This window comes from Neopsephotus bourkii, unplaced genomic scaffold (assembly GCF_033783945.1).
Source record: "Neopsephotus bourkii isolate Nb327-2 ecotype Australia unplaced genomic scaffold, CSIRO-AGI_Nbou_v1 NB_1740, whole genome shotgun sequence".
Classification (NCBI taxonomy): domain Eukaryota; kingdom Metazoa; phylum Chordata; class Aves; order Psittaciformes; family Psittacidae; genus Neopsephotus; species Neopsephotus bourkii.
Window position 1 is genome coordinate 90640 of NW_026902214.1, and position 24652 is coordinate 115291.

Sequence of the window (24652 nt, forward strand, 5' to 3'; positions counted from 1 at the left end):
AATAAAGACACAAACAGTGTGAGCTTTTTATAAGCATAAACAAAATTAATGGAACTTTTCCCTCCAGTGCTTGGCAGTCACATATTCTACTTTGCAATGATGTGCAAAAAAAAAAGCAATCTTTTTCTTCTGAAGTTAACACCTTCCAGTGGGAGAAGCCAATTTGAGGACTGGAGAAACAGCCCAGTTTAGTGGAAACAATGACACTCTAAAACAAGGCAAGCATATTTCAGAAGGAATTTTGTAGAAGGAAAGAAAATTAGTGTGATAATCACTGGACTTACCTCAACAGAGTTAAATAGTGATTCAATATCACCCACAAACTCTTCAATCTTCATTGACTTTTCTTCCAGTGCTACCAGCAATTCACTTAACTGATCCTGAAATTTAAAATATTTCAGTAACGTAAGCATGTTATTTTATAAAGTTTTACATGCAACTTTTTTTTTTAGGTATTTTTGCTTTGCCATGAGCCAACCATTGGAACAATTGCTAAATTAAGTTCAAGTGTTGTCCTGGCTACAAAGACAAGCACAGAAATAGCAGCTGGAACAGTCACAAAACTGTTTCCAAACCAAAAAAAGTGAGCTCAGTTCAACAAGGTGCTGAGTGTCAATACAAGTTGTTGAAAGTTACAAATTCCAATGCAGCTCTGCTAGAGACTGAGGGTGCTCAGAGCCTCATGAGGGTCCTCAAGAGATCACAGGAACATAAACAGGAAGATAATGCAGGTAATTATGAGGCTAGATTATGCAATGTCAATATTTTTTTTAATCAGAATTTTAAAGACATTGCCTATAAGCCAGAATTCACCAGAATCTCTGGTTGAATTAGATGTGGAAAGAAAAGCAGTCCATAGGACAACAATTATTAGAGATGACTCAGAACTTTTTCTTAGTCCTTCTTGACCTTTTGTGAAAGCAAGCTGGCCATCTGCTCAGGTGCAATTTATGATTTATAAGAATACTTTTGTTTAACTAGCTGGCATAAATGTACGAGGAAGGTTAACTTCCTTTGGTAACAGCTTCCTATTATGGCAAACTTCTACAGCTAGGTCTGTTGAAAACTAGCAGATGATGTCCCATTAATTGTAAATGTCACATTGAACTGTACAACTGGAACCTCACTTTATAAATACTTAGGGCTAATCACCAAGGTTCAGAGGCAAACTTCTGTTTGTCAAGATAACCTATAAAATCTGACAGATGTCATCATAGCTCATTTCACTTACTGCAAAGTTGTATTCCTACAGTTAAAATTCAGTTGACAAGTATTTTGTTATCTTAATGTTTTCTCAGTAATCATGAACAGAAGTAACAAGAAACATACAAATGCCATCTCAGAGTAACCTGAGCCCTGAGTGCTGGAAATATGTGAAGCTGAACCTGTGTTGTGGCCAGATTTATTACTGGCTTTATTTCCGTGCTCCACAGCCAGGAAGCAATATCATGGGATGTTTATTTGCAGCTTAACTCGACTCACTGCAATGTAAGTACATTCAAGGGATGGCTAGGCCTGTGACTTTATTACTGACTTACCAGTGACTAATTATCACTTCTAAATCAAGCATGAATGGTCATATATAAAAGGCAACTCCATTGTCATGGAGGCAGTTTGTAAATATGGATATTTGAAACTGCCACATTGACTCCTCCTGTTTTGAGTTTATATTTTTTTGCACATGAATCAACATAAAGATAACATAAATACTACTGATAGAAGCTCTTCTGGAATTTTAGTGAAATTATACAAAATCTGTGTTACCATCAACCAAACATGTGCCAGGAAAGAGACCTCACTTTTCAGATACTGGGGTGAGATTAAATAGCTGGTAAAAAATAATGGAAAGTTTGTATATTTGTACCTGAACAAATCTGATATATGGGAAAAGTGAAACATCACATGCACGCTGTTTTCAAAAGAACTGCTATTTAATGAAGAATAACTTTGCAGGAATGAAAGCATTTTCACTAATATTTGTAGCAAAGGAATGGGCTATTGAAATGGAGGGTATTTTTATCTGTCTTTTAGAGTGGTACAGCTTAGAAATAGTGGAAAGAAATAGGTTTTGTCTTACTTGTGCTACAGCTAAAACACTACTGGAAGAAAAGAACATGAACTGGACAGCAAATGAGGATGATGTCTCAACAGAACTGTGTAACTTATCTAACATCTCCAAACAACCAATAACAAGTAACTAGGACAGGGAATATTTATGATGATACTGGTCCCCGTATATGGAGGTTTCTCTACCTTGTCAGGTGAAATGAATGGCCTTTACTAAAATTATCTTTTCATACAAACATCACTCTTTCTCCCCCTACACACAGAAAGCAGAACAAACTTACACAGGTGAGGAGGCTAAAAGGTGAGAAGTCTGGTAACAGCTACATATAAACAAAGTCATTCAAATTTCTGAACAAATAAAAATAACTACTTATCAAGCTAAGGACTCTTGAGAACACCTTAATAGGATTGTCTCCCTTCAAGATCTCTAACAAGTCTTTAGGAATACTTTTTGGTTTGTAGATACTGTGACTTAGACTCTGAACTGCTCTCTGAAGTTTCTTCCCTGAAAACAAAGGAGGTCTGGAGAAATTTGCCTCAGTATCTCCTTCCCTCACCCAAATTAATTCTTACCTTCATCTTGGTTGCAGCATCATCTAGTGTTGTAACTTCATGGTCTTTATGTTCTCCAAAAAGCTTGTCAATAGCAGATATTGGGCATTTGCAGTGGTAACAATATGTGTCTGCTTGCACTTTCTTTAGTTCTCTTTGTGGGCTTTCAACTTGAGGAATGTTTGTTGCTGATTTTTCAGGGTACATCACCACAAAGCCTGAATCTTCAAGTTCAACAGGTGTTCTTTGCTCTGGTTCATCAACAAACTCATAACTATCACCAGCATGCTCAAAGGAGTCCCTGTCTTCAAACAGTAGCTCCTCATGTGTTAACTGAGATGATATTTCATCTTGCAGAAGTTCTTCTTGGGTAATTACATCATAGTCCATTGACTCAGCAAGATCTTCATAAACGTCAGGGTGCTGCTCCTCTCTTTCCTGAATGTTTGGTTTCTCTGTTTGCTGAATGGTAGGGACACAGGAAAGATTTTCTTGAGTATATTGATCATGTTCACTGTCTTCAACAGGAGCCCTGACAAAAGGGACATATTTTTCCATCTGAGGAACTGCTGGTACGTTGTGCTGTTGTTCCTGCTTATTACCAGCTTCTTGATATGTAGCTCCCTGATAATCTGCTGGTTGACCATACACTTGATGACTTGATTGCTCTGGCAGCTCCTCAGTTGTTTCTACAGGTACATTTTCTTCTCTTTGTTCACTCATGTCAGTTCTTGCAACTGAAAGAGCTACGCTGCTTCCAAAAGGAATGGCATGCATTGGTTTGCAAATTGTTGCTTTAATGTCACTGTCAACCTGGACGTTCCCTCTCTCCATAACACTCATTTCAGGCAGAACCTCAGTTCTGACATGCTCAAAATTACCAGGACCCTGTTTGTGTTTGTCCTCAGGAATCTGAACTGAAATTCCTCCACTAAAGGATTCATCCTCTGGCATCTGATCTTTTTCAGGCCCTGTGGCCTTGCTTGGAATTTCATCTTTAAGAATGTATTTTTCAAAATATATTCCTGTTCCATCATCTGTGTCTGAATTTCTACTAGGGAAAGATGCGTTAGAATTACCACTTTCCTCATCAGAGGGAGTCTCATCCTTTGTCTTTTCTCCTACTGCTTCTGCATAGAGGTCCTTATATAAAAATGACAGAGCAGGTGGCTCCTCTAAAAGCTCTGGATTAACTGCAGCAACAGTGGTAGGGAACAACAGAGATTTTTCTAGCACTCCTTCTTCTGAATCAAAGAGCGGGGTCCCTGGTGACTTCCGTTCATCTTCTAAAGTTGCAGCACTTTTGGTGCTAGTATCAACTGATTTCTGTAGAGGTAAAGGATTTGAAACATCTGCATAAGACTGAATTTTGCTTTCTCCCTTCACCGTACCATAGAAGACTTCATCCAGATCCTCAAGTAAGGAAAACTCCTCTTCCAAAGTATCTCCCTCAGTGCTTTCTTTAAAAGACGTAGTTTCTTCCACAGCTTCATTGGGATCTTCTGTCACAGGAAACAATGACCTTGGCCTTTCAAAATGTGGCTTAATTGGGGATTTGTCATCAATCAAAGTATATTTTTCAAAATAATCCATATCAGCCATACTATTATTAGGATCCAACACTGCATAATCATTGTTTTCTGGCAACATGGGATTTTCTTGTGTTTCTTCAGTTCCTTCAACATCATCATTCTTCACCAATTCTTTTGGTTCATGGCTTGCAGGTTTTCCCAATACTGAACTTTCTGAAATTTCTGTGGTTGTCCCAGAAGCTTGGGCTCTATGGCTATCATCAGCCACTTTTCTTTTAAATGAAGGATTTGTTTCTAAGTATTCTAGTTTATCTGGCATGCATTTACTTTCTTCTTGATCAATAGAAGAAATATGTGTAGGAACATGAATATTGAGTATTTCATAACCTTCTGAAATGATATTAAACAAATCTTTTTGTTCAGTAGTCTCTGGAGCATGCTGCCTGCCTTCTAAAACACTTGCTTGCTCCATTTCTTCCTCTTCTTTCAGGTAATGTTCAGGCACTTCAGATACAGTGTCTACCTCTGGATGTTCCATTGCTTCCATTTTTGCAGGGGTCCCAGTACTAGTTTCATGCTCTGGAACTTTATCTGGACCTGGATTATCTCCCACCAGAAATGGTAGATCATACCGCTGTGTTCTGTGATTAGTGTCTGAGGACATTCTGTAGGGAATTGCACTTGACACAGAACTAGAAACTCTAAACATATGTCCTGTATTCTTTGTAGCACCATGAACTGTAAGTTCTGTGCAACTTCCAGCTGGGAATTGTTTCAATCCAAGATCAGAAGTTTCATTTGGAGAAAGCTGATCTTCTCTCCTGTCTACTTCTGCAGCTCTTACTGGACTAATTGAGCGAGCCTTCACCTCTGCTGCCAGCCAGCTAGCTAGACCAAAGGACGGAGTATCTGGCTCCTGCTTTTCATCAGAACTAGAGCTAATGGACTTCCTCTCTGCTGAAGAAAGGCTTCCCTCATAATAACGCTGAGTTTTTTGTGTCACAGTTTCATTCGCAAGATCTGATGAAGCAGCTCCCAGATACTCTAAGGATGCATGCTTTTGGTCTGCAAAATATTGTTGCGTTTCATGTCTATACTCTCCTTCAGTATAAATGCCTGAAAGTGTGTTAGATTGCTTTCCAAGCATGCCTACTACCTCAGATAAAGATGGAATATTTTGTTTCTCTTCATCATCAGTGAAAGCCACTGATACTGACTTTTCAGGTAATTTTTGAAAAGGTACAAATGACTCTGATAACACTGCTTGCTGGTCTGTTACAGCAGTTACCTTTGACTTCATGGTCACCAACCTTGGCACTGTCTGCACATCAGGTTGCATTTCTTGCTTATCTTGCTCAGTAGGGAATTCAGGGGGATTTGTTAGCTGCTCTGATGACAAATATTTTGGGTCCAACAAACTGTCTTGAGGTTGTTGCTCATCTTGGCCTTGTGTGTGTGTTAGAGATGTACTCTCCAACTGCACTGTCTGCAGGCTTGATGGTTTAGGTGAATAGAGCTGAGTTTTCTGCAGTTCTTGTTCATCATGTGGTGGAATTACATGTTTACACTCTGATTGTGCAGACTGTGAAATAACTGGCTGCATGCTTTGCTTTTCTTGTTCAGCAAGGGACCATGTGGGAACCAAATACTCAGAGGCTGGTTTTGAATAAGGTGGAATTTCTTGCTGAGATGTTTCATCAGCTGAATAAAATGGACCTGGAGGTCCAGACTCCATTTTTGAAGGTACAGTTAAATAATCTTGACTTTCTGGAGTTTCTGGTTTATCTGTAGAATATGGTAAATTTAACTGTTCAGATTCTAATTGCATAGATGTATGGAAGTAGTGTGGAGGCTGTTCTCTCTCCATTGCAGGTAAATTTACATGTTCAGCCTCTGACTGTGCAGCCAAAGGCAAATGTTGTTCATTTTTTATATTCTTTGTTTCTTTTCTTACAAAGAAGAAGCCTGACTCAGGCTGAGCAGTTTCTGACTGCTCTTTTTTACAATGGGTGTAAGATAAATCTAAGTGCTTGGGGGACAGGTCTCCAGTTACAGATGAAGACTTTGGACTTCCTTCTGGTTTTGTTTCAGAGGCAGAATGTGAAACACCCAAAGGCACTGTCTGTTCAGTAAGAGATGAATACAGTTGAATATTTTGACTCTTTGCTTCCTCAGTGCAAAAGGAGAAATCTTGTTGTTCAGTTTCCACCTGAGCAGTTAGAAATGAAGGAAGCCCACTGTCTTGCTTCTCTGAATGTCCTGCTCTCAGTAGGGCCATTTCATGCTTTTCTACTTTGTCAGTAGAACTTAATAAACCCAATCGCTCAAAGTCAAGTTTTGCAGTTTCAAGCTCCTTAATGCTGCCAGAGGTATATGATACAGAAGTTTTTTCTGGTTGCTCTGTTTCAACAACAGAGTACCGCAAATTAATGCTCTGCGGTTCAGCTTGGGCCCCATCCCTCTGCTGTGTTTTACCCGTGAAATACAGTGTCTCTGGATGTTCCAGCTGGGCAGTCTGTGGTTGCTCTTCTTTGGCATAAGAGTGCAATAAATCTGGTGGCTTCATTCCATGAGTTTCCTCCTTGCCAAGAGGATATGAGAAATCTGGACATTCTGATTTTAGCTCTTCTGTTTGTGACTGCTCTGATTTTCCTGTGGAATACGAAAAATCAGAAGGTACAAACCCTGGTTGTGTGGTTTTCTGTTCTTCTTGTTTGGCAAGTGAATGTGATAAACCTGGTTGCACTAAGTCCAGCTGTGAAGCTGGTTTTTGCTTTTCTTCACCAAGGGACTGCAAAAAGCCAGGCTTGGCCATTCCCTTTTCCTCTACTTTGCTGAAGGACTCCAAAAGCTCTTGCTGTTGCAGTACTTCTTGGCAAGGTTTCAAGTGCTCTGAATTGCCAGCTGGATAGGATATATCCATTTCTTCCACCTTTGGTTGTTCAATTTCATGGCACTCCTGTTGACCAGTAGAATAGGACACATCTGGATAGTCTGGTTTCCGATGTGTAGCTTTCTCTTCTGCTCCTCTAACAGGACAAGATAGTTGTGGATGCCACAACTCTGGTGATACCATTTCTTGTTCTCTTTTGTCAGAAAAATGCAATGAACTTGTATGTTCCAGTTCACCTAGCTCAATTTGGATTTCATCTGTTTTACCAAAGGCGTATGTTAAATCTTGTTGTTCTAAGTCCATTTGTGTTGCTTCTTGTGACAGTGTTTCACAAATAGAATATGATGAACTGGAAAGCTCCCACTCTGGATGTGCCATACCTTGTTGCTTTGTTTGTCCAATGGGATGGGGTCTTACAGGCTGCTCTGATTTCCACTGTGTAGCTGCTGGCTGCTCTGTTTTGTCACTAGAATATGACAAATATGGATGCCCAAGCTCTGTTTGTCCTGTTCCTTGCCGTTCTGTTTTGCTAGTGAAATGTGGCAACTCCTGATGCTCTGCTTCCATTTGAACAGTTTGTGGTTGTTCTGTATTCCCAGGGGTAGATAACAGCTCTCGTTGTCCTAACCCAAGTTGTGTGGTTTCTTGTTGCTGCTGTTTATAAGTGGAATATGATAAATCTGAATGCTCCAATTCTTGTTTTGCCATTTCTTGTTGATCTTCTTTGCCAGAGGAATACAAGAATTCTGGGAATTCCCCTTCCAGTGGGGCCCTATACGGTTGTTCTGCTGTGCCATGAGAACTTGAAAACATTGGCTGTTGCAATTTCAGTTGTACTGTTTCTCCTGGGTATAACGTATAGCTTCGCCTCTCCTGTCTGATCTCCAGCTGTGTAGGTTGTTTTTCTTCAATAACAGAAGAGGACAAATCAGGGTTCTGTACTTCTGTGGCATCTGAGATATCTGGATGTTCAGACTCCAGTGGGGCAGCCCATGATGGTTTTGTTTTGACAAAAGGCTGCAGCAAATCATGTCCTTTCAACTCTGCCTGTGTCGTTTTATGAGGTTCTGCTGTGCCAACAGAGAATGATAAATCTGTATATTTTGATCTTGCTTGAGAATTTTCCAGGCCTTCTGTTTTCCCCATAGGGCACTGCAGCTCATGGTGCTCTGACTGCATTCCTCCATCTTCCCATTGCTCTTCTCTGCTCAGAGATGATGAAAAATCACCTGGCTGGTCCTGCTCTGATTGAATCTTTTCTTCTTGTTCAGTGCCAGTGGAATGCAATAAATCTGGATACTCCAAATCCACTTCAGCAATTCGATGTTGCTGTGTTTCATCAATTGAACATGATAAATCCACTATTTCTGCCTCAGATTCTATGATTTCATGGTGTTCTAATCTGCCAGCAGATAAATCTAAACAGCTTGATTTTGCGTGTGCAGTTTCTTGTTCTGCTTCACTAACAGAGTAAGATAACTGTGAATGTCCCAGTTCTGGCTGTGCTTTCTTGCCTTGTCCACTTTTTTTGAAAGAATGCAAGAAGCCTGGCTGCTTCTCTTGTGCAGTTTGTGCTTGTTCTGTTTTGCCTGGCCAAGGTGATATATCCGAATCTCCTAATACCAGTTGTGTAGCTTCTTGTGTTTGTGTTTTATCAATGAAATACGGTAAATCAGGATGCCTCAGTTGTGGTTTTGCCATTTCTCTTTGCTCCACTTTCCCACTATGAGATGATGCATCTGGGGCTCCTAGTTTCTCTTCTGCGGCTCCTGGATGCTCTGCTCTGCTGACAAACTGTCCCTTGTTAGGGCATACCAAGACTGTATGCTGCATCCCTCGCAGACCCACTGTGTCAGCAGGGGATGCCAAGTCTGCATGGTCCAGCTCCAGCTGGGCAGGTGGGAGTTGCTTTGTTTTGTCATGAACATAGAATGCATCTGGCTGTTCCAACCCCAGCTGAGTCGTTTCCTGCTCTTTGTCAATGGAACACATAGAGGGAACAGGTTGTTCAGGTTTCACCTGCGCAGTTTGCAGTCCTCCTGATTTGGAAAGGGAATAAGGCAAGTCGCGACCTCCCTGCCCTGGTTCTGCCAATTCTTCTTCTTTTGCCAAACCTGCAGAATGGGCCAAATGTGGAATTTCCACTTCTGGCTGAACTGTTTTCTTTGCTTTTCCAAAGGGGTAGGTTTGCTCTGTTTCTTGGACTCCTTGTCGTACCTCTGTGTTGTCCAGGGGATATATCACATCAGTGTGCTCTGCCTCTTGTGATGCTATTTCATCATCTGACCTGCCAATGGAAAACGATAAATCTGGCTGTTCCAAGTCTTTCTGGGCATGTTTTAATTGTTCCATTTTACCAGGAGTATGTGATAGCTTTTCTTGCTCTGACTGTTGTATTGTGGTTTGCTTCTGCTTTTCTTTGCCAACAGAAATTTTTCTCTGTTTCTGATCCAACAGTACTACTTGTTGGCTTGTCTCATCAGTGGAATGTGACAAATCAGGATGCTTCATTTCCCATGCTGCAATTTCTGGATCATTTGGTTTCCCATGGGAATGTGTCAAATCTGGATATTTTGAGTCTATTTGTGCTGTTGTGAGAGAAGCTCTTTTTCTGGCCACTTCAGGCAATTCTTGATGCTTAGATTCAAACTCTTGAGCTTCTTGTTCCTGGGCTTTACTAAAGGAAAATAGTAAGTCTGGATATTTTGAATCCACTTGTGAAGGTTCTTGCTGGTTTCTTTGGCTATCAGAACATGACAAATTTGGGTATTCAGATTCTACTTCCATTCTTTCATCTTGTACTTCTTCACCCAGGCTTCCTGGTGAATCCAAATGTTCTGATCGTTGTGTTTCTCTCATGGAGTGTGAGAGCTCTGACTGTCCCCACCCAGGCTCTGAGATGTTGCCTGGTTTTGGTTCACCACTGTTGCATGAAAAATCTGAATGTTCCATCACCAGTGGTGCAGTTTCTTGTTTCTTCAAATGAAATGGTAAGGTTGGATGTTTTGACTTTATTTCTTGTTGTTCAGCTTTGCTTAAGGTGTATGACAAATCCAGATATTCTGAGCTCATTTCCATTTCCAATGGAGCTTCTTTTCCACTGGAAGATGGCAAAAACGTTTGTTCCACCTCTGGATGTACTATTTCTTGTTGCTCTGTTTTGCCAGTAAAATGTGAAGGAAATGGTTGCTCTGATTTGTGTTGTGTCATTTCCTCCTGCATTTCTGTACTTACATAAAATGTCTGTTCCTGATATGCTGGCTCTGTTTGCATTTCTTCTTGTAGTTTTTCACTAGAAGAATATGGCAAAGACGGATGCACTAACTCTGGTTCACCTATTTCTTGCTGTGCCAAAGTAATTTGGTCTATGACCTGTAGCTCTTCTTTCTGCCAAGTTTCTGACAAATCCGAATACTCCATTTCCATTTGCATAGCTTTTTGTTGGGCTGTTTCCTGCTGTTCCAGCTCTCTTTGTACTATATTTTGTTGTTCCTTTCTGCCAGACGAGTATGATATATCTGGCTGGACCATATCCAGTGGTGGTGTTTCTTGTTGCTGACTACCAGGAGTGGAACAGGGGGGAAGCTCCTGCTCCATCTGTGCCATTTCCCAGGGCTTTGTGCTGTCAGTCATATGAGAGGATGCCAAAGATCCTGTCTCCACTCCTTCTTGCATTACTTCTCCAGTGGTAAATGAGAAACCCTGATTTTCTGAAGCTAGTTGTACATTTTCATGTTGCTGCTCTTTACTAAGGAAACGTGATGGCTCTGGGCCTTCTGAGTCTCTTTGTACAGTTTCCTGTTCTGTTTCTCCCTGGGAATATGGTGAATCTCCTTGTTCCAACATTGGTTGCAGTATTTCCTGTTGTTCTGTTTTGCCAGTGGAATATGATGTCTCTGGCTGTTCTGCCTTCAGCTGTGAGGTTTTATGTCGCTGTTCTTTTCCAGTAGAATGTGACAACACTAGGTGCTCTGAGTGCAGCTGAGCAGTTTCTCCTTGCACTCCCTTGGCACAGGAAAACAACTTACCTCTAGGCTGTGAATCCTGCTGTACTGGCTGCAGCTGTTCTCCTTTATCACCAAAATATGATGCACGAGAATTGTCCAAATCTGCTTCTGCCAGTTCTTGCTGCTTTGATTTGTTCATGGGATATGGTAAATCCAAATGTGTTGTATCCATATACCCAGTTTTCTGTGTCTCAGCTTTTCTGGTGGAATCAAATATATCTGGATGTACCAGCTGGATTTCTGTAGTGTTTTCTTTCTCTGCTTCTCCCATCAAACATGATAAATCTGAAGATACCTGTGCGAGCTGTGCTGATTCTTCTTGCTCTGCTTCTTCAAGTGAATAAGCCTCTGGCTGTTCCAGTTCAAAAGGAACAGATTTTTCTTTTTCTGTTTCTCCCCCAGAAAATAAAAACTCCTGGTGTTTCATTTCTATATGTGCACTTTCTGATTTTTCCACTTCTTCCCTGGAAAAAGAAAAGTCTGGATGATCCATCTCTACCTGTGCATTCTCCAATTCTTCCATTTCTTCTCTAGAATATGGGAAATCTGGGTGCCCCATCTTCAATTGTCCGCTTTCTGATTCTGCAATTTCTTTGCTGGAATATGAAAAATCTGAGTGTTCTGTCTCCAGCTGTACCTTTTCCAAATCCTCTATTTCTTCCCTGGAAAAAGAGAAGTCTGGACGCTCCATCTCCAGCTGTGAACTCTCTGATTCCACTGTTTCTTCTCTGGAATATGAGAAATCTGGGTGCTCTGTCTCGAGTTGTGTACTTTCCGACTTCTCCATTTCTTCCCTGGAAAAAGAAAAGTCTGGATGCTCCACCTCCATCTGCACACTCTCCAATTCTGCTGTTTCCTTCTTGGGAAAAGAGAAGTCTGGATGTTCTGTCTCCATCTGTGTTCTCTCTGATTCCCCAGTTTTTTTGCTGAAATATGAGAAATCTGGATGCTTCATCTCCATTTGCACATTCTCTGCTTGTTTGGTTTTTTCAGTGGAAAAATCAGGGCGATCCAAATCTAATGCTTTATTTATAGCTGGAGTTTTCTGAGTTTCTTCTGTTTCTGTGTGAACAGGATATGAAATGCCAAAATATTTAGAATCTATCTTTTCAGGAATAGGTGGTTTTAGTTTGATTCTTTCCTCCTCTGTTTTCTGAAGAGAGGATAAAAAGTCTTGCTCAGACTTCATCTGCTTCTCTATGTGGACATTTTGGGTTTCCAGTGGTGGGATCTTTCGATCCTCTTTCTTTTTAGCAGAATACAGTAGACCTGAAGGCTTTGTTTCTGACAGTGCAGTTGTTGCTGAAGGATACTCAGTTTCTTTCTTCTCTGTTTCATCTTCAGAATGTGGTAATAACCCTTGTTCAGGCTCAGATTGTGCAGTTTCTGGTGACTGATGAATAACATCCTCCTGTCTTGTTTCAGATAGAGTGGAATATTTGGATTTAGCTGATGGAGTACTAGGTAAGTGAGACTCAGCTGCTGACTTCTGTGCTTCCCACTCAGGATGGTCTGACACAGATGCTGCAGGCAAAATATGCTGAGTACTTTGCCTATCTAATTCATCCACAGAATTGTCTGAAACAGACTGTGGTGCAGAACTGGGCTGAAGTTCCTCCAGATGATCTGGTTCATCCAGATGATCTGATGATTTTAGCAGGGATTGGTCTGGTTTCTTGTTCACATTTTCAGCTGAGGGAAGAGGCACTTGTTTCTCTGATTTATCATCAGGCTGTAATGAAATGGAAGTTGTTTGCTGTGGTATTTTGGCCACAGGTGAATGATCTTGCGGCTTCCTGGCTTCTTCAGGAGGGCAGGACTTCAGCAAGTCTCTCTCTCCAGACTTGTGTGAGTCTCTTCTTTCTTCATGTTGAAGAGTTTTTTGTCCACCAAAGCTTGAAAATCTGCTTGGTTTATCTTTCGTTTCAGTGGGTTTAATATTTTCAGGTGAAATATCATCTTTAGCAGTAAGCCGCTTTTCAAGAGGCATTGTTGGTGAAGAATAGCTTTGATTTGCACGTGCTGTGGGTTGTTGTCTTTGCTCCCTTCTTCTCTCCGATGGTGTTTCAAGATTTCTGCTTCTTATTCTCTGAAAAGGTTTAAGATGTTTTGCTTCTGAAAATGAACGGAACTTCTGCAATCTTTCTTTTACTGATGTTTCAAGGAACTGTTCAGAATCTCCTGAAACCGAGCTGCTTCTCTGGATCCTGGTTTTCTCCAATGCCTCAGTGTCTGGCGCAGTCCCTCCAAAAATTGAGTTGAACAGCTGGATTCTAGCTTGTACTGGCCCTCCAAGGATTGGCCCTACTTTCCTCAGTCTATTCTCTCTAAATATTGATCTTATTGGAGCACGTTTTACCGGCTCTTCTACGACGTCCTCTGCATCTTCTTTGCCATCCATTTCCTCATCTGTATCTTGTGCTTCCACCTGCTCAACATTCAGCACTGAGGCCTGTACATCTCCTAGAACAGTTCTTGGTTCTTGCCTCTGCACTCCAGAAGAGTCACGTTTTTTATTGCCCTGGCCTCCTTTCAGGCTCATAGCTATTGGCGCCCTATTTGAAGGTTTGTGCTTCCTTTTCCGGACAATCTTACCTTCATCCATAATAAAGATAACTTTTCCTGGAGGGGAACCTACGGGTGAACTTTCCATGCTGTAAAGATCAGAAGTTGTACTAGTTTCTGAGGCCCAGGGAGTAGAACACCTGCTCGAGCTGGTTTCCCAGGTTATCCCGCTGTCTTCACTTTGAACTGTTACCATAGAAAAGGAAGGGTTAGTCATGATGTACTGCAGCTTGGGTTTCACATCTTCGCTTTGGATAACATCTTTTAAACTAAAACCAAAAAGAACAAAAGAGAAAAACAAAGCTGTAAAAACACACAACAAATTAAATTACTGCAGTAAACAAATACTTTTTGAAAATGTAAAATACTTCATGTGCATAAATTTTGAAACACAAGCATAAGCAAAGTCATATTTCCTTTGACAAATGTATTTTAGACAAATTTTTGTAAAGCTGCTTGTTGGAAGGTTAATTCAATGAAGGGGAGGTGTTTAAATCTCTCGACAATGCAGGAAAAGCAGTCTTTCACATGACCTTGTTTTGCCAAAGTGAGATTGAACTGATTCTGGGACTATTCTCCAGTGCGTGGTTATCTCACAGTATAATTTAAACTTTGCATTAAACACTTACAAGATACTGTCAATGTTTTAATAGCACCCACACTTGCTTTGCCAAAGTGTAAATGGTTCTACAATGCTCAAAGGAGTTGAGAATCTATCCTCTAGATATCCTAGGGTTTCATCCTCTAAGCACTCTACATATTTAAGTAATTTGAAATATATTCAACAAGAAAAGTATACCGAGCCCTCCCCAAAATAAATTAACAATGTTTTATAGACCTAATTCTAGATATTATGATAAATAATCAATTCACTATCACATGCTGCAATCAAACATCTCTCACTTAAAAAAGGCAAGAGAAATATTTTCAGGGAACCTAGAAAAAAACAGTCTTGGAAATAAGAGCTTAAAGAATACTAAAAGCAATTAAAAGACATAATACTATGCTATTTTAAAATTTAATTTAAGGTTGCAATAGTTACGACAAAAAAGCATAGAAAAGGTAATCAGAACACTCAGCCCTAGTATTTCTTGAGTAGACAGTAGTTTATTTCCGGAAATCATATTAGTATCTGATGGAACAAAAGGCAGAGTATCTGCTGACAAAGGCAGAGGCTTCAGTATAGCAAGTGGTGAAGTCTGTTGATCCCATAAAACAGTGTAAACCTGTGGCCACACGACATCCTACTTCCACTGAACCGGGAAAGGGTCACTTTCCACCTAATTTGGGTAAAGCACTCTTCAGCAAGGCTGAAGAATTCTGGCTCCTGACCATGTGCTCAGAGAAGCAGAACCTGCCTGACCAACTGCCACAGGCTGCGACCCAGCACCACGCAGGCGCCAGAGATTCCTGCAGGCTGCAGAGGCAGGAGACACCCCTGAGGAGCAGTCAGCACAGCTCTGGAAGGCACAAAGCACCTGGCAGAAGGCAGATGTCTTTGAAGGAGGAGAAGAGGGAACCCTGAGGAAAGCCGTAATCACTTCATCAAGCAAACTCTGCAAAGCTCTTGTGAAGGGCACTCAGCAAAACTGCTCAGTATTGATTGTAAACAGAAAGATAATCCTGACACTGAGACTGCTGGCGTTATCTTCCCATGGATTTGTCCTGATGTCCTCAGGACTAACTGAAGACTGAGGTCACCCTGTGGGACAGAAGCCTGACCAGGCAGTCATATTATCTTCTAGTGATGGAGTTTAAAGCCAACTGTGGTGACTGGGCTGGCCTGGAGACCATGAACAGCAAGACAGCTTGGACTAAAGCCCACAGTTCAAAGATATTCTGACAGTACAATATTAAATAATCACATCTTAGCCAAGCAAAGCACACAAAACCAATCAACCCTTAAACAAATACAAACCCCAGAGCGTACAGTGGATTATCTACCTTGGTGCAGTACTCTCTCTCAAGGCTAGCTCCATAAGGTAAAATGTACAGGTTAGAGGAAGAGGCAAGGCAAAGACATCTATACCAATTTTGCTGCTAGCTTTTCCTTTGCCAGAGTCATGACTTGGTGTTAGATTGTCTGAAGCATAATAAAATAAAAATCGAATAAGTAAAATAAAGCAGTACTAAGGAAGCTTTCAGGTCTTACTTAAAGCTATTTTTCTGCACTACCTGGTGTTACTAAATAAAACCCCACACAGAACAGAGCAGCACTCCCGCTTCAGCTAATAGTGAGTAAGAATGTGCTGCCCTGGCCCTGCCTATGCAAAAAAGCTTGAAATACTCACAACATTATCTCATTTTCAATGTTGCAGTCACAATCCATATTCCTCCACACTGAACGGGATGCTGCTTTATATCTTCAAGGCCAGAAGGAAAGACACGTAAATTAAACATTTCCCTGCTATATACTTTCAAATGGTGCCCTACTTTTATACACAATCTGCATGTTGCACAGTAGTAGCTGAAAGACCCCTCTCTAGTCAGCGAGGTGTCTGCCATTGCCATGTTTCAGATCCATAGATGCAGATACGAAGCCGCTGGCATCCAGGGACAAGAGCCAGTGCTACCTGTTTTCCAAGCAGACAGTTCACATCCAGTGCTGCCGGCACATGTGCTGTCAGCTTGTTCACTGCTGCTAGGGCACTGGAGCAAACCTTTGATTAATTCTTGGAGACACTGACAACTGGTTCTTTGCTTCTTGTCTTAAAGGCTCAGAACCCGATTTTTCTTACCACCTCCCCTGCTTCTCGCAGGTCTCTGCTTCTCACTATGACTTCTGCGCCGTGTCCATGGGGATTACAGGTTTCTAGTCTGGACTGGCAGGCTGGGCACATGACCCCTTATGTATTGTACCAGAGAGGAGTTGTCACCTCCCCATCTGCCGGGGCAGCCACATTCAGATGTGCTGAGGTCTGTCCATCTGTGCTACACCACCACTGCCCGCAAGAGGCACCGCACGCCACCGGCTTTCTAAAGTCCCCCCAAGCCTCCCTTTGCTCTCTGCACATTGGACCTCGTCACTCCTGCTGCCACCAAAACTTGATGCTGCTTGCTCCTTGAAAGCTGAAAACAACCCCGATAAAATGACCAACATGCCAAGCTGTGGCAGTGGCCTGCAACGGCAAATCTCTCATTCCCTGAAGGCTCCTACTTCACCCCTGTTGGCACAGTGCAGGGGGGTGGACACCGGTATTGGCCAGCTTGCCTTCCCAGCTGAAGGAAATACTTGTTTTTCTGTGTTTGTGGTTCTGTAAATTCCTGCAGCTTCTGCCTTTACCATTCTGCTCCTTTCCCCCAACATCAATCAATATGCTCAGCGAGGTCTCTGCCTATTGCTCTGCGTTTTCTAGTGCTACAGCTTGTCCATCTTCTTCTTCAGGGTAAGAGAACAGGAAGCTAGTCACTGTTTTAAACTCAGCCCTTCATTTGTTAGCCTACTGCTACCTTCCTTCTGTGTGCTCCTTCTGATGCTTCTTCTGACTCCTTCTGATGCTCCTTCTGGCATCTGTCCAAGTTCAAATGAACGATTACCTAAAAGCAGTTAAGAGAGCTGCTCACTTTGATATGAAGTTGATTTTTATTAAGAGCAGCTGGGATCCAGGAGCTGGGCCTCTCTCACACACTTTGTTCCACGCCTGACCCTTGTAAATGTCTGGGAAGGAACATTTGCTGGGGCGCTGGTCTCTTCAAGACATCAGATCATGGCATGGCCCAGTGGCATTGCTGGTTGCAACGTCAGATGTTGCTTGAGACCCCACAGCACCTCCGTGCCCCAGAGGTCTGCCTTGCTCCTGCATTCTCGATTTTCCACCATACAGGCTGTGGAGGGAGCACAGGTATTGAACAGACACTTAGGTCTGGGTGCAAGACTTCCTTTACACTGTAATTTAGTCACTTCGAGATGTTACAGGGAACTCCTTGAAGTGTGTGATTTCAGACCCAAACTGCAAGGTAGACCTCTATCAAGGACTCAGTTAATATCATCTAAAAGGCTGCTGAGACACAAGACATAGAGGTCCCGGTCACCAGTGCCAGCAGGGCCTGGGATGTGTGGTGGGGTGGCCAGCTGCTGCAAACCCATCTTGACATTCCACCACATCCAGCTGCTCCCTGTGCCCTTCTGCTGGAGCCTCTGCCCCACCATGCTGGAGACAGCACTCACAGGGCAAAGGGAAGCTTCCACTTCCCTCTGCTCTTGCATTCCCTGCACCAGTACTTGCAGCCTTCCTCCCAGCCCAAGGCTGCCGCATCCCATCTAGGAAACTTAAACCCACACATCCCCTTTCCTTGCATCCTTCTCTGCTGTGGGGAGGGTATGGAAAACTTTTCCTAGGGAAGACAAATCCCCAGCACTCGCCTTCTCACCATCCCATCTGCTATCATCCTATCCCTTCGCTCTCCTGGGTGCTGCAGCATCTCCCATGTGGCTGGCAGTCCCCTTCACTGTGCTTGCCCTCTCATCCATTTCATCTAGAGCTAAGCTAGACTTAGCTGTAAAGCTTCCATACCTATGATCTTCTTGTGAAAGTACTGCTTCAATAAACAAAAATAAAGATTATGATGATGATAACAATAATACAGAACCCCAGGATTTTCTCCCCATTTACTGGCCCTAGGTCATCATGAAATGAGTCCCATACCCATTCCAGGTAAACCAGCTTCCTGGAAACACATATAAATTGGCTGCAGAGTCATTTTTACATAAGCCCTGCACACACACACATCCAGAGACCTTCCCACTGCAAAACAAAATCATTTGGGAGCTCTCTGAGGGACAGAACTGTGTCAGATCATCTCAACCATCAGTTAGAGACACAGATATTCCAGTGGGTATGCAAACCAGTTAACCAGCAAACTATTTCCGTATAGCTAGGCTTAATTCTCATGTCTATGAATATAAAAATTAAAACCTATTAACTTCATATTCATGTTTACCTTAAAACACACAATACATACTTTCAAAATATTTTCCCTGTTTAGATAATCCATTCCATGTGGACCTAGAAACAAAAGGCACCTGCCACAATCCTTCTCAGGCAGTAAAACAACCAAAGGCAGGACAATATTGCATGAACCCTCTGAAGACCAGTGAGCGATTTATGCGGACAAGGATATGATGCCTTATCACATCTTTATAATAGGTTCTTATGCTGCATGTCAGTCTCATTACTTGCATAAAAACCTGTGTTGGGAAACCAAATTATTTAAAAATTACGCCAAAAAGGGTAAGAAAGACGTGAAACCAAAACTCTTCTGCTTTTTACATGCATGCATCATAATCTGGGGGGAAGTCATAAACTCGGACGCAGCTTTACTCCCCGTGCTGCTGCAGAGGGACTGGTGTGGAAGCAGAGTGAGTTGGTCAGGGCTTGTTGGTGTCCCAGAGGAACAACAGGGCTCTTTTGCTTCTTTCACACCAGCACTTGCTGACCTTGGGTGAGCCATCTTGCTGCATAACTCTCTTATAAAATTGGTATGAGGCTATTTAGCATGCTTGAAAGGTGGAGATAGGAGCCAACGGGGAATTTTCCCACTCACTGCAATGTTGCACAACCAGGTACTGCTCAACTGCGCGCAGAGGAGAGAGACAAAAGCAGCAGAGACCTTGGGGTTGTTAAAAATAAATCGGTGACCGCAGAGTCCAGGACAGGCTGTCTTCAGCCAAGTTTGCATATTGGCCACACCTCCCCTAAACTGCGTTTTCAAAGCACACACGCAGACACAGAGGTCTGCTCTGCAGCAGTGGCTTGCAACCCTGTTTGTCAACAAATAATTAGCTTCCAGCCTGAGTATGTCCCAGGGGCTCAGACCAGCTGCTCTTGGTTAGCCAACACCTCCCAGGAGCCCTGCCCAGGCGCTCGGCACAGGAGAAGTCCTTAATCTCAACAACCGCCTGACATTTGCAACAACAAGATTTAAGCAGTTGAAGGGTTGTTTTTATTTCACCTCACTGAGACACTGCTGAGCGCCCGGTGCAGTCACCATATCTGCGCCAAACCCAAACTTTACACTGCCTTTAACCTAATTAAACTATTCAAATGGATTTAAAGTTACTACTGAGCACAGCTGTTAAAAACCTCTCTGGTAGACTCTGACCTCTCTTATTAGTAAGTTAGTTAAGGATAGACATAAACTCTGCAGTGATTAATATAACAGAGCTAAAGGGAATGGTTGCTGTTTTAATTAAGCAGTGAGATGTAGTGCCTGGGTTTGCACTGTGCAGGCTGATAGCCAGCAGCAAGACCCAGCTGCAGGGAGCTGTTAACAGACACCCATGGAGAAGCTGTCCTAGCACGAGCAGTAAATAACTGTGAGGCTCTGTAGATTTCCCTCTCTTTAAGGGGAAAGTCAGCTGCTCCCACTCATGTTTTACAGTTTGAGTTTTATTATTCACATTTAATTGCAGAGTCCACACAGTTGTGTTTTAGCTGCCTCCAGCCAGTAGCTCCACTCCAGCATCTTCAACGGGTTTTCTCATAGAGTTGCACCCATGCTCAAGCAGTGTTTTTCAGTACATCACCCATCTCTCTGCCAGGAGGTGACTGAAGAGAGAGCATACACCCCTGGAGAAATGCAGAATTACATACTGGGGGTGTGCAGTGTTTTCCCTGGAAAACCAGCTCTCTATTCCCTCTGCCAAGGAGGTTTTCCTACTTTGCTTGGCTGTGTTTCCCTGTTTGGCTTTCATTCCCACAGCACCTGCGGTGGGTTAGGCTGTGCAGAGACCCCACCCCTTTCTCTTGCCATCTTTTTTCTCCCAGTAACTTACAGTAATGTCAGAAAGTGCTTTGAACTGATACACCAAGAGTGGTTTGTAAATGCAGGACAGCTCCACAGCAGTGAGGTTTTAGGCACTGTATGACCCAAATCTCTCTCTCAAAAGAAGAGTTTCTTTAGATACCTAAGCCTCACAACAGTAATGTCTTTGGTCCTGCCTACAGCATCTACCCAAACCCAATAGGCTGTACTCAAGATGAGAGCAGATCTTGCAATCCGACAAGTGCCGGGGCACTCTCAGGCCTCATGGTCTCTCTCTGAACCCAACAGCGCTGGCAGAGCCAGAGGGCTCTGTCTGTGTGGATCAGGTTGCAGATGGTTCCTGTTCTGCGCAGGACCAGGGCCATGCGCTGGGTGGCCAGCTACAGCCTCACTTGTTATTTTCCTGGTGGTAGGACCACAGAACTAGGACAACAAACTGTCCTGTGCAAGATTTAAGGGGAAAAAAGGAAGTAAAAAAGTAAAATGGTAAAATATTTCTATTTCACTGTAAAAATCAGTCACACAAATTGTAACCAGCAGTGGAAAGAGACATACAGAAGGTTTTTCCTTTTCTGGGAGGAAGAGACTTAGGAGGGAGGGACAAATGGGAAGGAAGAATGGGTGTCAAAAGGAAAAGAATTCAATGCACATTGTAATCTTCAACCATTTTCTCCCTGACAAGCTAATCTGCAGAGCATTTAAGATTGATATGTGACAAACAGTCAGCCAGAGAGGGAGGAGTAGAGGGAAATGCCACTTTAGCTGGCACGCCAGAGGATCTTTAAATAGAAAAGCCTGTAGGGAACTCAGGGCAGGCACTTATTGCACAAACTCAGTTACGGCCGCAGACAACCAAAAAAACCCCAATTAACAGACAGCCCCTTCTCCTCCAGAATCCCCACAGCAGTTGGGGAAGAGGACAGGGAAAGGCATTACAACCAGCACTGCGCCCCAGTCGTGGCATCTCCCTGGGCTCGTACTTTGGGGTGCAACTGCCAGCTCGCCCCAAGGCTGCGAGTCCCTGGGGAGGCAGTACCTGTTAGTCAGCTCCTCAGCTTCCTCTGGGTCCACGGATTCTTCCTCCTCCTCCTCCTCTTCTTCTTCTTCTTCTTCCTCCTCCTCCTCTTCTTCTCCCTCTTCTTCATCCCCTATGAAGGAGGAGGTCTCAGATGCCCTGTCGCACTCGGCACTGCGGTTCCGCTCCATATCCTTCCCAGCTCAGGCCCTTGCCGGTGATTTTTACCCTCGACCCTGTCCTCCCCAGGGTTGCCTGAAGCAACTGTCATCCCCAGCAGCTCTCGCTTCTCCTGACTCAGGGCAGTCTTTAAATAGAAGGCAGCGAAGTTACAGCGCCGAGTCGCTGCTGATCCTACCCTGGGTCCTAGCACCAACCGGGTGCCAGGACACGTGGCAAAACCTGATGTCCATCGATCTGGCTGCTCACCCCCTTCACCTGCCCTGCGCTGCCACTGCGGTTGTGTTACAGCACAGACGGGGCAGCCGGGCAGCGGCAGGGAGGAAGGGGACCCGTCAGACCTTCCCATGCCACCTCTAGCAAACCGGAGGGGGATGGTACAGATGAAGCAGAAGGGCAGTTCTCGTGGTTGCAAGAAAAAGTGCATTTAGCACATTTAAAAACAAGTTCCATCCATGAACACACACAGAGTACCTCAGATTTGAGCTAGAGGGGTCAAATATGATTTCATAATTGTAATTACTAGGGGATAAGCCTAGGACACATACCTTTAATGATACCATACTGTAAGAGGTATCAGATGCACTGTACTTTTTAACAACACATGGAATATATCTGTACCCAAATAGTTGTTGATGTGCTAAAACTCAGAACATTTCAAATGTCTTCTTTGAGTGTATTTGAGCTCATTTTAATTTAAAGCAAATACAAACTACATTACCATGTAGGGTTTAGGCTAAGCCATATTTACACTTTATTCCACACAAAATGCACTGCTTTTCATTGATAAAATGGAAACATTTCCAACCTGTACTAGCTAAAGTAATGAGGGTTTTTTTTTAATTATTTTTTAGAAAAGGAGTAGAGCCAGCAAAACTCTGATTCTAAATAAAGAACTTCTAAGCTATTTCAGGTATGAAATATTGTAAACACAGTATACCTCTAATATAACACCTCCCCCCCCCTTTTTTTTTAATTCTTCAAATAAATAGCTGGTTATAAATCAGTCGAACTCTTCCAAGTGTCTATGGGAGTACAAGTACAGAAACAGCCAAGCAGGTATTTCTGAGTACAAACTCTCTCTGCAATGCTAAATAAAAATCTATGGACAGATTCGTTGAGGTAAAATATTTCCTAACAATGATTACAGAAAAAAACCTGCTTGCTCTCTTTTCCTACCCACTGAGGTACACAGTTCATGAAGTCAGAACGTAACTTCTCAAAGAAGTGTACTTAGCTTCTATGATGGGGCTACAAACTGATAAGACAGTGGTAGAGCAGTTGAAGTCATCTACCTGGACTTGTGCAAAGCTTTCAACACTGTCCTGCATAACATCCTTGTCTCTAAATTGGAGACACATCAATTTGGTAGGTGAACCACTTGGTGGATAAAGAACTGGCTGAATGTCTGCACGCAGAGTTGTGGTCAATGGCTCAATGTCCAGCTGGAGATCAGGAATGGGTGGTGTCCCTCAGGGATCAGTGTTGGGACCAGCCTTGTTCAACATCTTTGTCGGTGACATGTACAGTGGGACTGAGTGCACCCTCAGCAAGTTTGCCGATGACACCAAGCTGTGTGGTTCTGTTGATAGCTGGAGGGAAGGAATGCCATCCAGAGGGACCTTGACACGCTTGTGAAGTGGGCTGATGCCAACCTCATTAAGTTTAACGATGCCAAGTGCAAGGTCCTACACCTGGATTGGAGCAATCCCAGGCACAGCTACAGGTTGGGCAGAGAATAGATTCAGAGCAGCCCTGCGGAGAAGGACTTGGGGGTGCTGGTCGATGAGAAAATGAACCTGAGCCAGCTGCAGTGTGTGCTTGCAGCCCAGAAAGCCAACCTGCATCAAAAGGAGCGTGACCAGCAGGTCAAAGGAGGGGATCCTGCCCCTCTGCTCTGCTCTTGTGAGACCTCACTTGGAGTATTGTGTGCAGTTCTGGTGTCCTCAACATAAAAAGGACACGGAACTGTTCCAAGTCCAGAGGAGGGCCTCGAGGATGATCAGGGGACTGAAGCACCTCCCATATGAAGACAGGCTGAGAAAGTTGGAGATGTTCAGCCGGGAGAGGCTGTGTGGAGACCTCATAGCAGCCTTCCAGTATCTGAAGGGGGCCTGTAGAGATGCTGGAGAGGTACTCTTCATTAGGACTGTAGTGATAGTTCAAGGGGTAACGGGTTAAACTTAAGCAGGGGAAGTTTAGATTGAATATAAAGAAGTTCTTTACTGTGAGGGTGGTTAGGCACTGGAATGGGTTGCCCAGGGAAGCTGTGAATGCTCCATCCCTGACAGTGTTCAAGGTCAGGTTGGACAGCCTTGGGTGGCATTGTTTAGTGTGAGGTGTCCCTGCCCATAGTAGGGGGGTTGGAACTTAAGGTCCTTTCCAACCCTAACTATTCTATGATTCTACTTGAAGCAGATACTAACTTAAACTCTGTATTTTATCATGAGCACAGAGACAGTGTAGACAGCATAATGAAAATTAATGTAGAGGGCTTCACATTCTTTATACATGAAAGACGAGCATTACAATGTTCTACAAAGCCTAGGTTGGCCGGGGCTTTCAGCAACCTGGTCTAGTGGAAGGTGTCTTCAGCACAACAAGAGGAATGTGAGTATACTTTCACCAGAATAAATGATGTCTAGACCTAGTGCCTTCCCTTCTATACTTTTCATAATTTAGTATGACCCATCAGTTGACCAAAATAGTGTGTTATTTCATACTCTTCCTACAAACATTATACTCTTAAAATCAACTAGAGAAAGATTTATATCAAAACACACAAGAATTAGAGAAAACAAGACAAACTTAACAAAAATAAACACTACAAAATCCTTAAGACAATTCAGAGCCAGTACAGGCGATTAAATCCAGAGTGACATTCTGCAATGGAATAAATTTTAACACCAAGTATACTATGAATAGAACCCAGTGACCCGTTCAAGTAAAGCATTGGTTTGAAATAAGCATTTGGGACAGTATTGACAAATGCTAACTCCAGATTATCTACAAATCATCTTACATCCTTTTACCATGGGTGCCTATTTCTCCCTAACAACCATGTCAGCCCATAATT

The 24652-nt window shown here is 42.9% G+C and overlaps 1 protein-coding gene across 1 annotated transcript in view; it reads right to left on the reverse strand.

Moving 5' to 3' along the window:
• Positions 1–21716, reverse strand: part of CMYA5 (cardiomyopathy associated 5) — a 46512-nt gene extending 24796 nt beyond the window's left edge. Inside the window, exons 1-3 of the mRNA XM_061376822.1 lie at positions 21418–21716; positions 2641–13885; positions 285–380 (exon numbers count right to left, since the gene is read on the reverse strand). Coding sequence (XP_061232806.1) covers positions 285–380; positions 2641–13885; positions 21418–21587 — 11511 coding nt within the window. The 5' untranslated portion in view covers positions 21588–21716. The remainder of the gene's footprint in view (positions 1–284; positions 381–2640; positions 13886–21417) is intronic.
• Positions 21717–24652: the final 2936 nt, after the last annotated feature.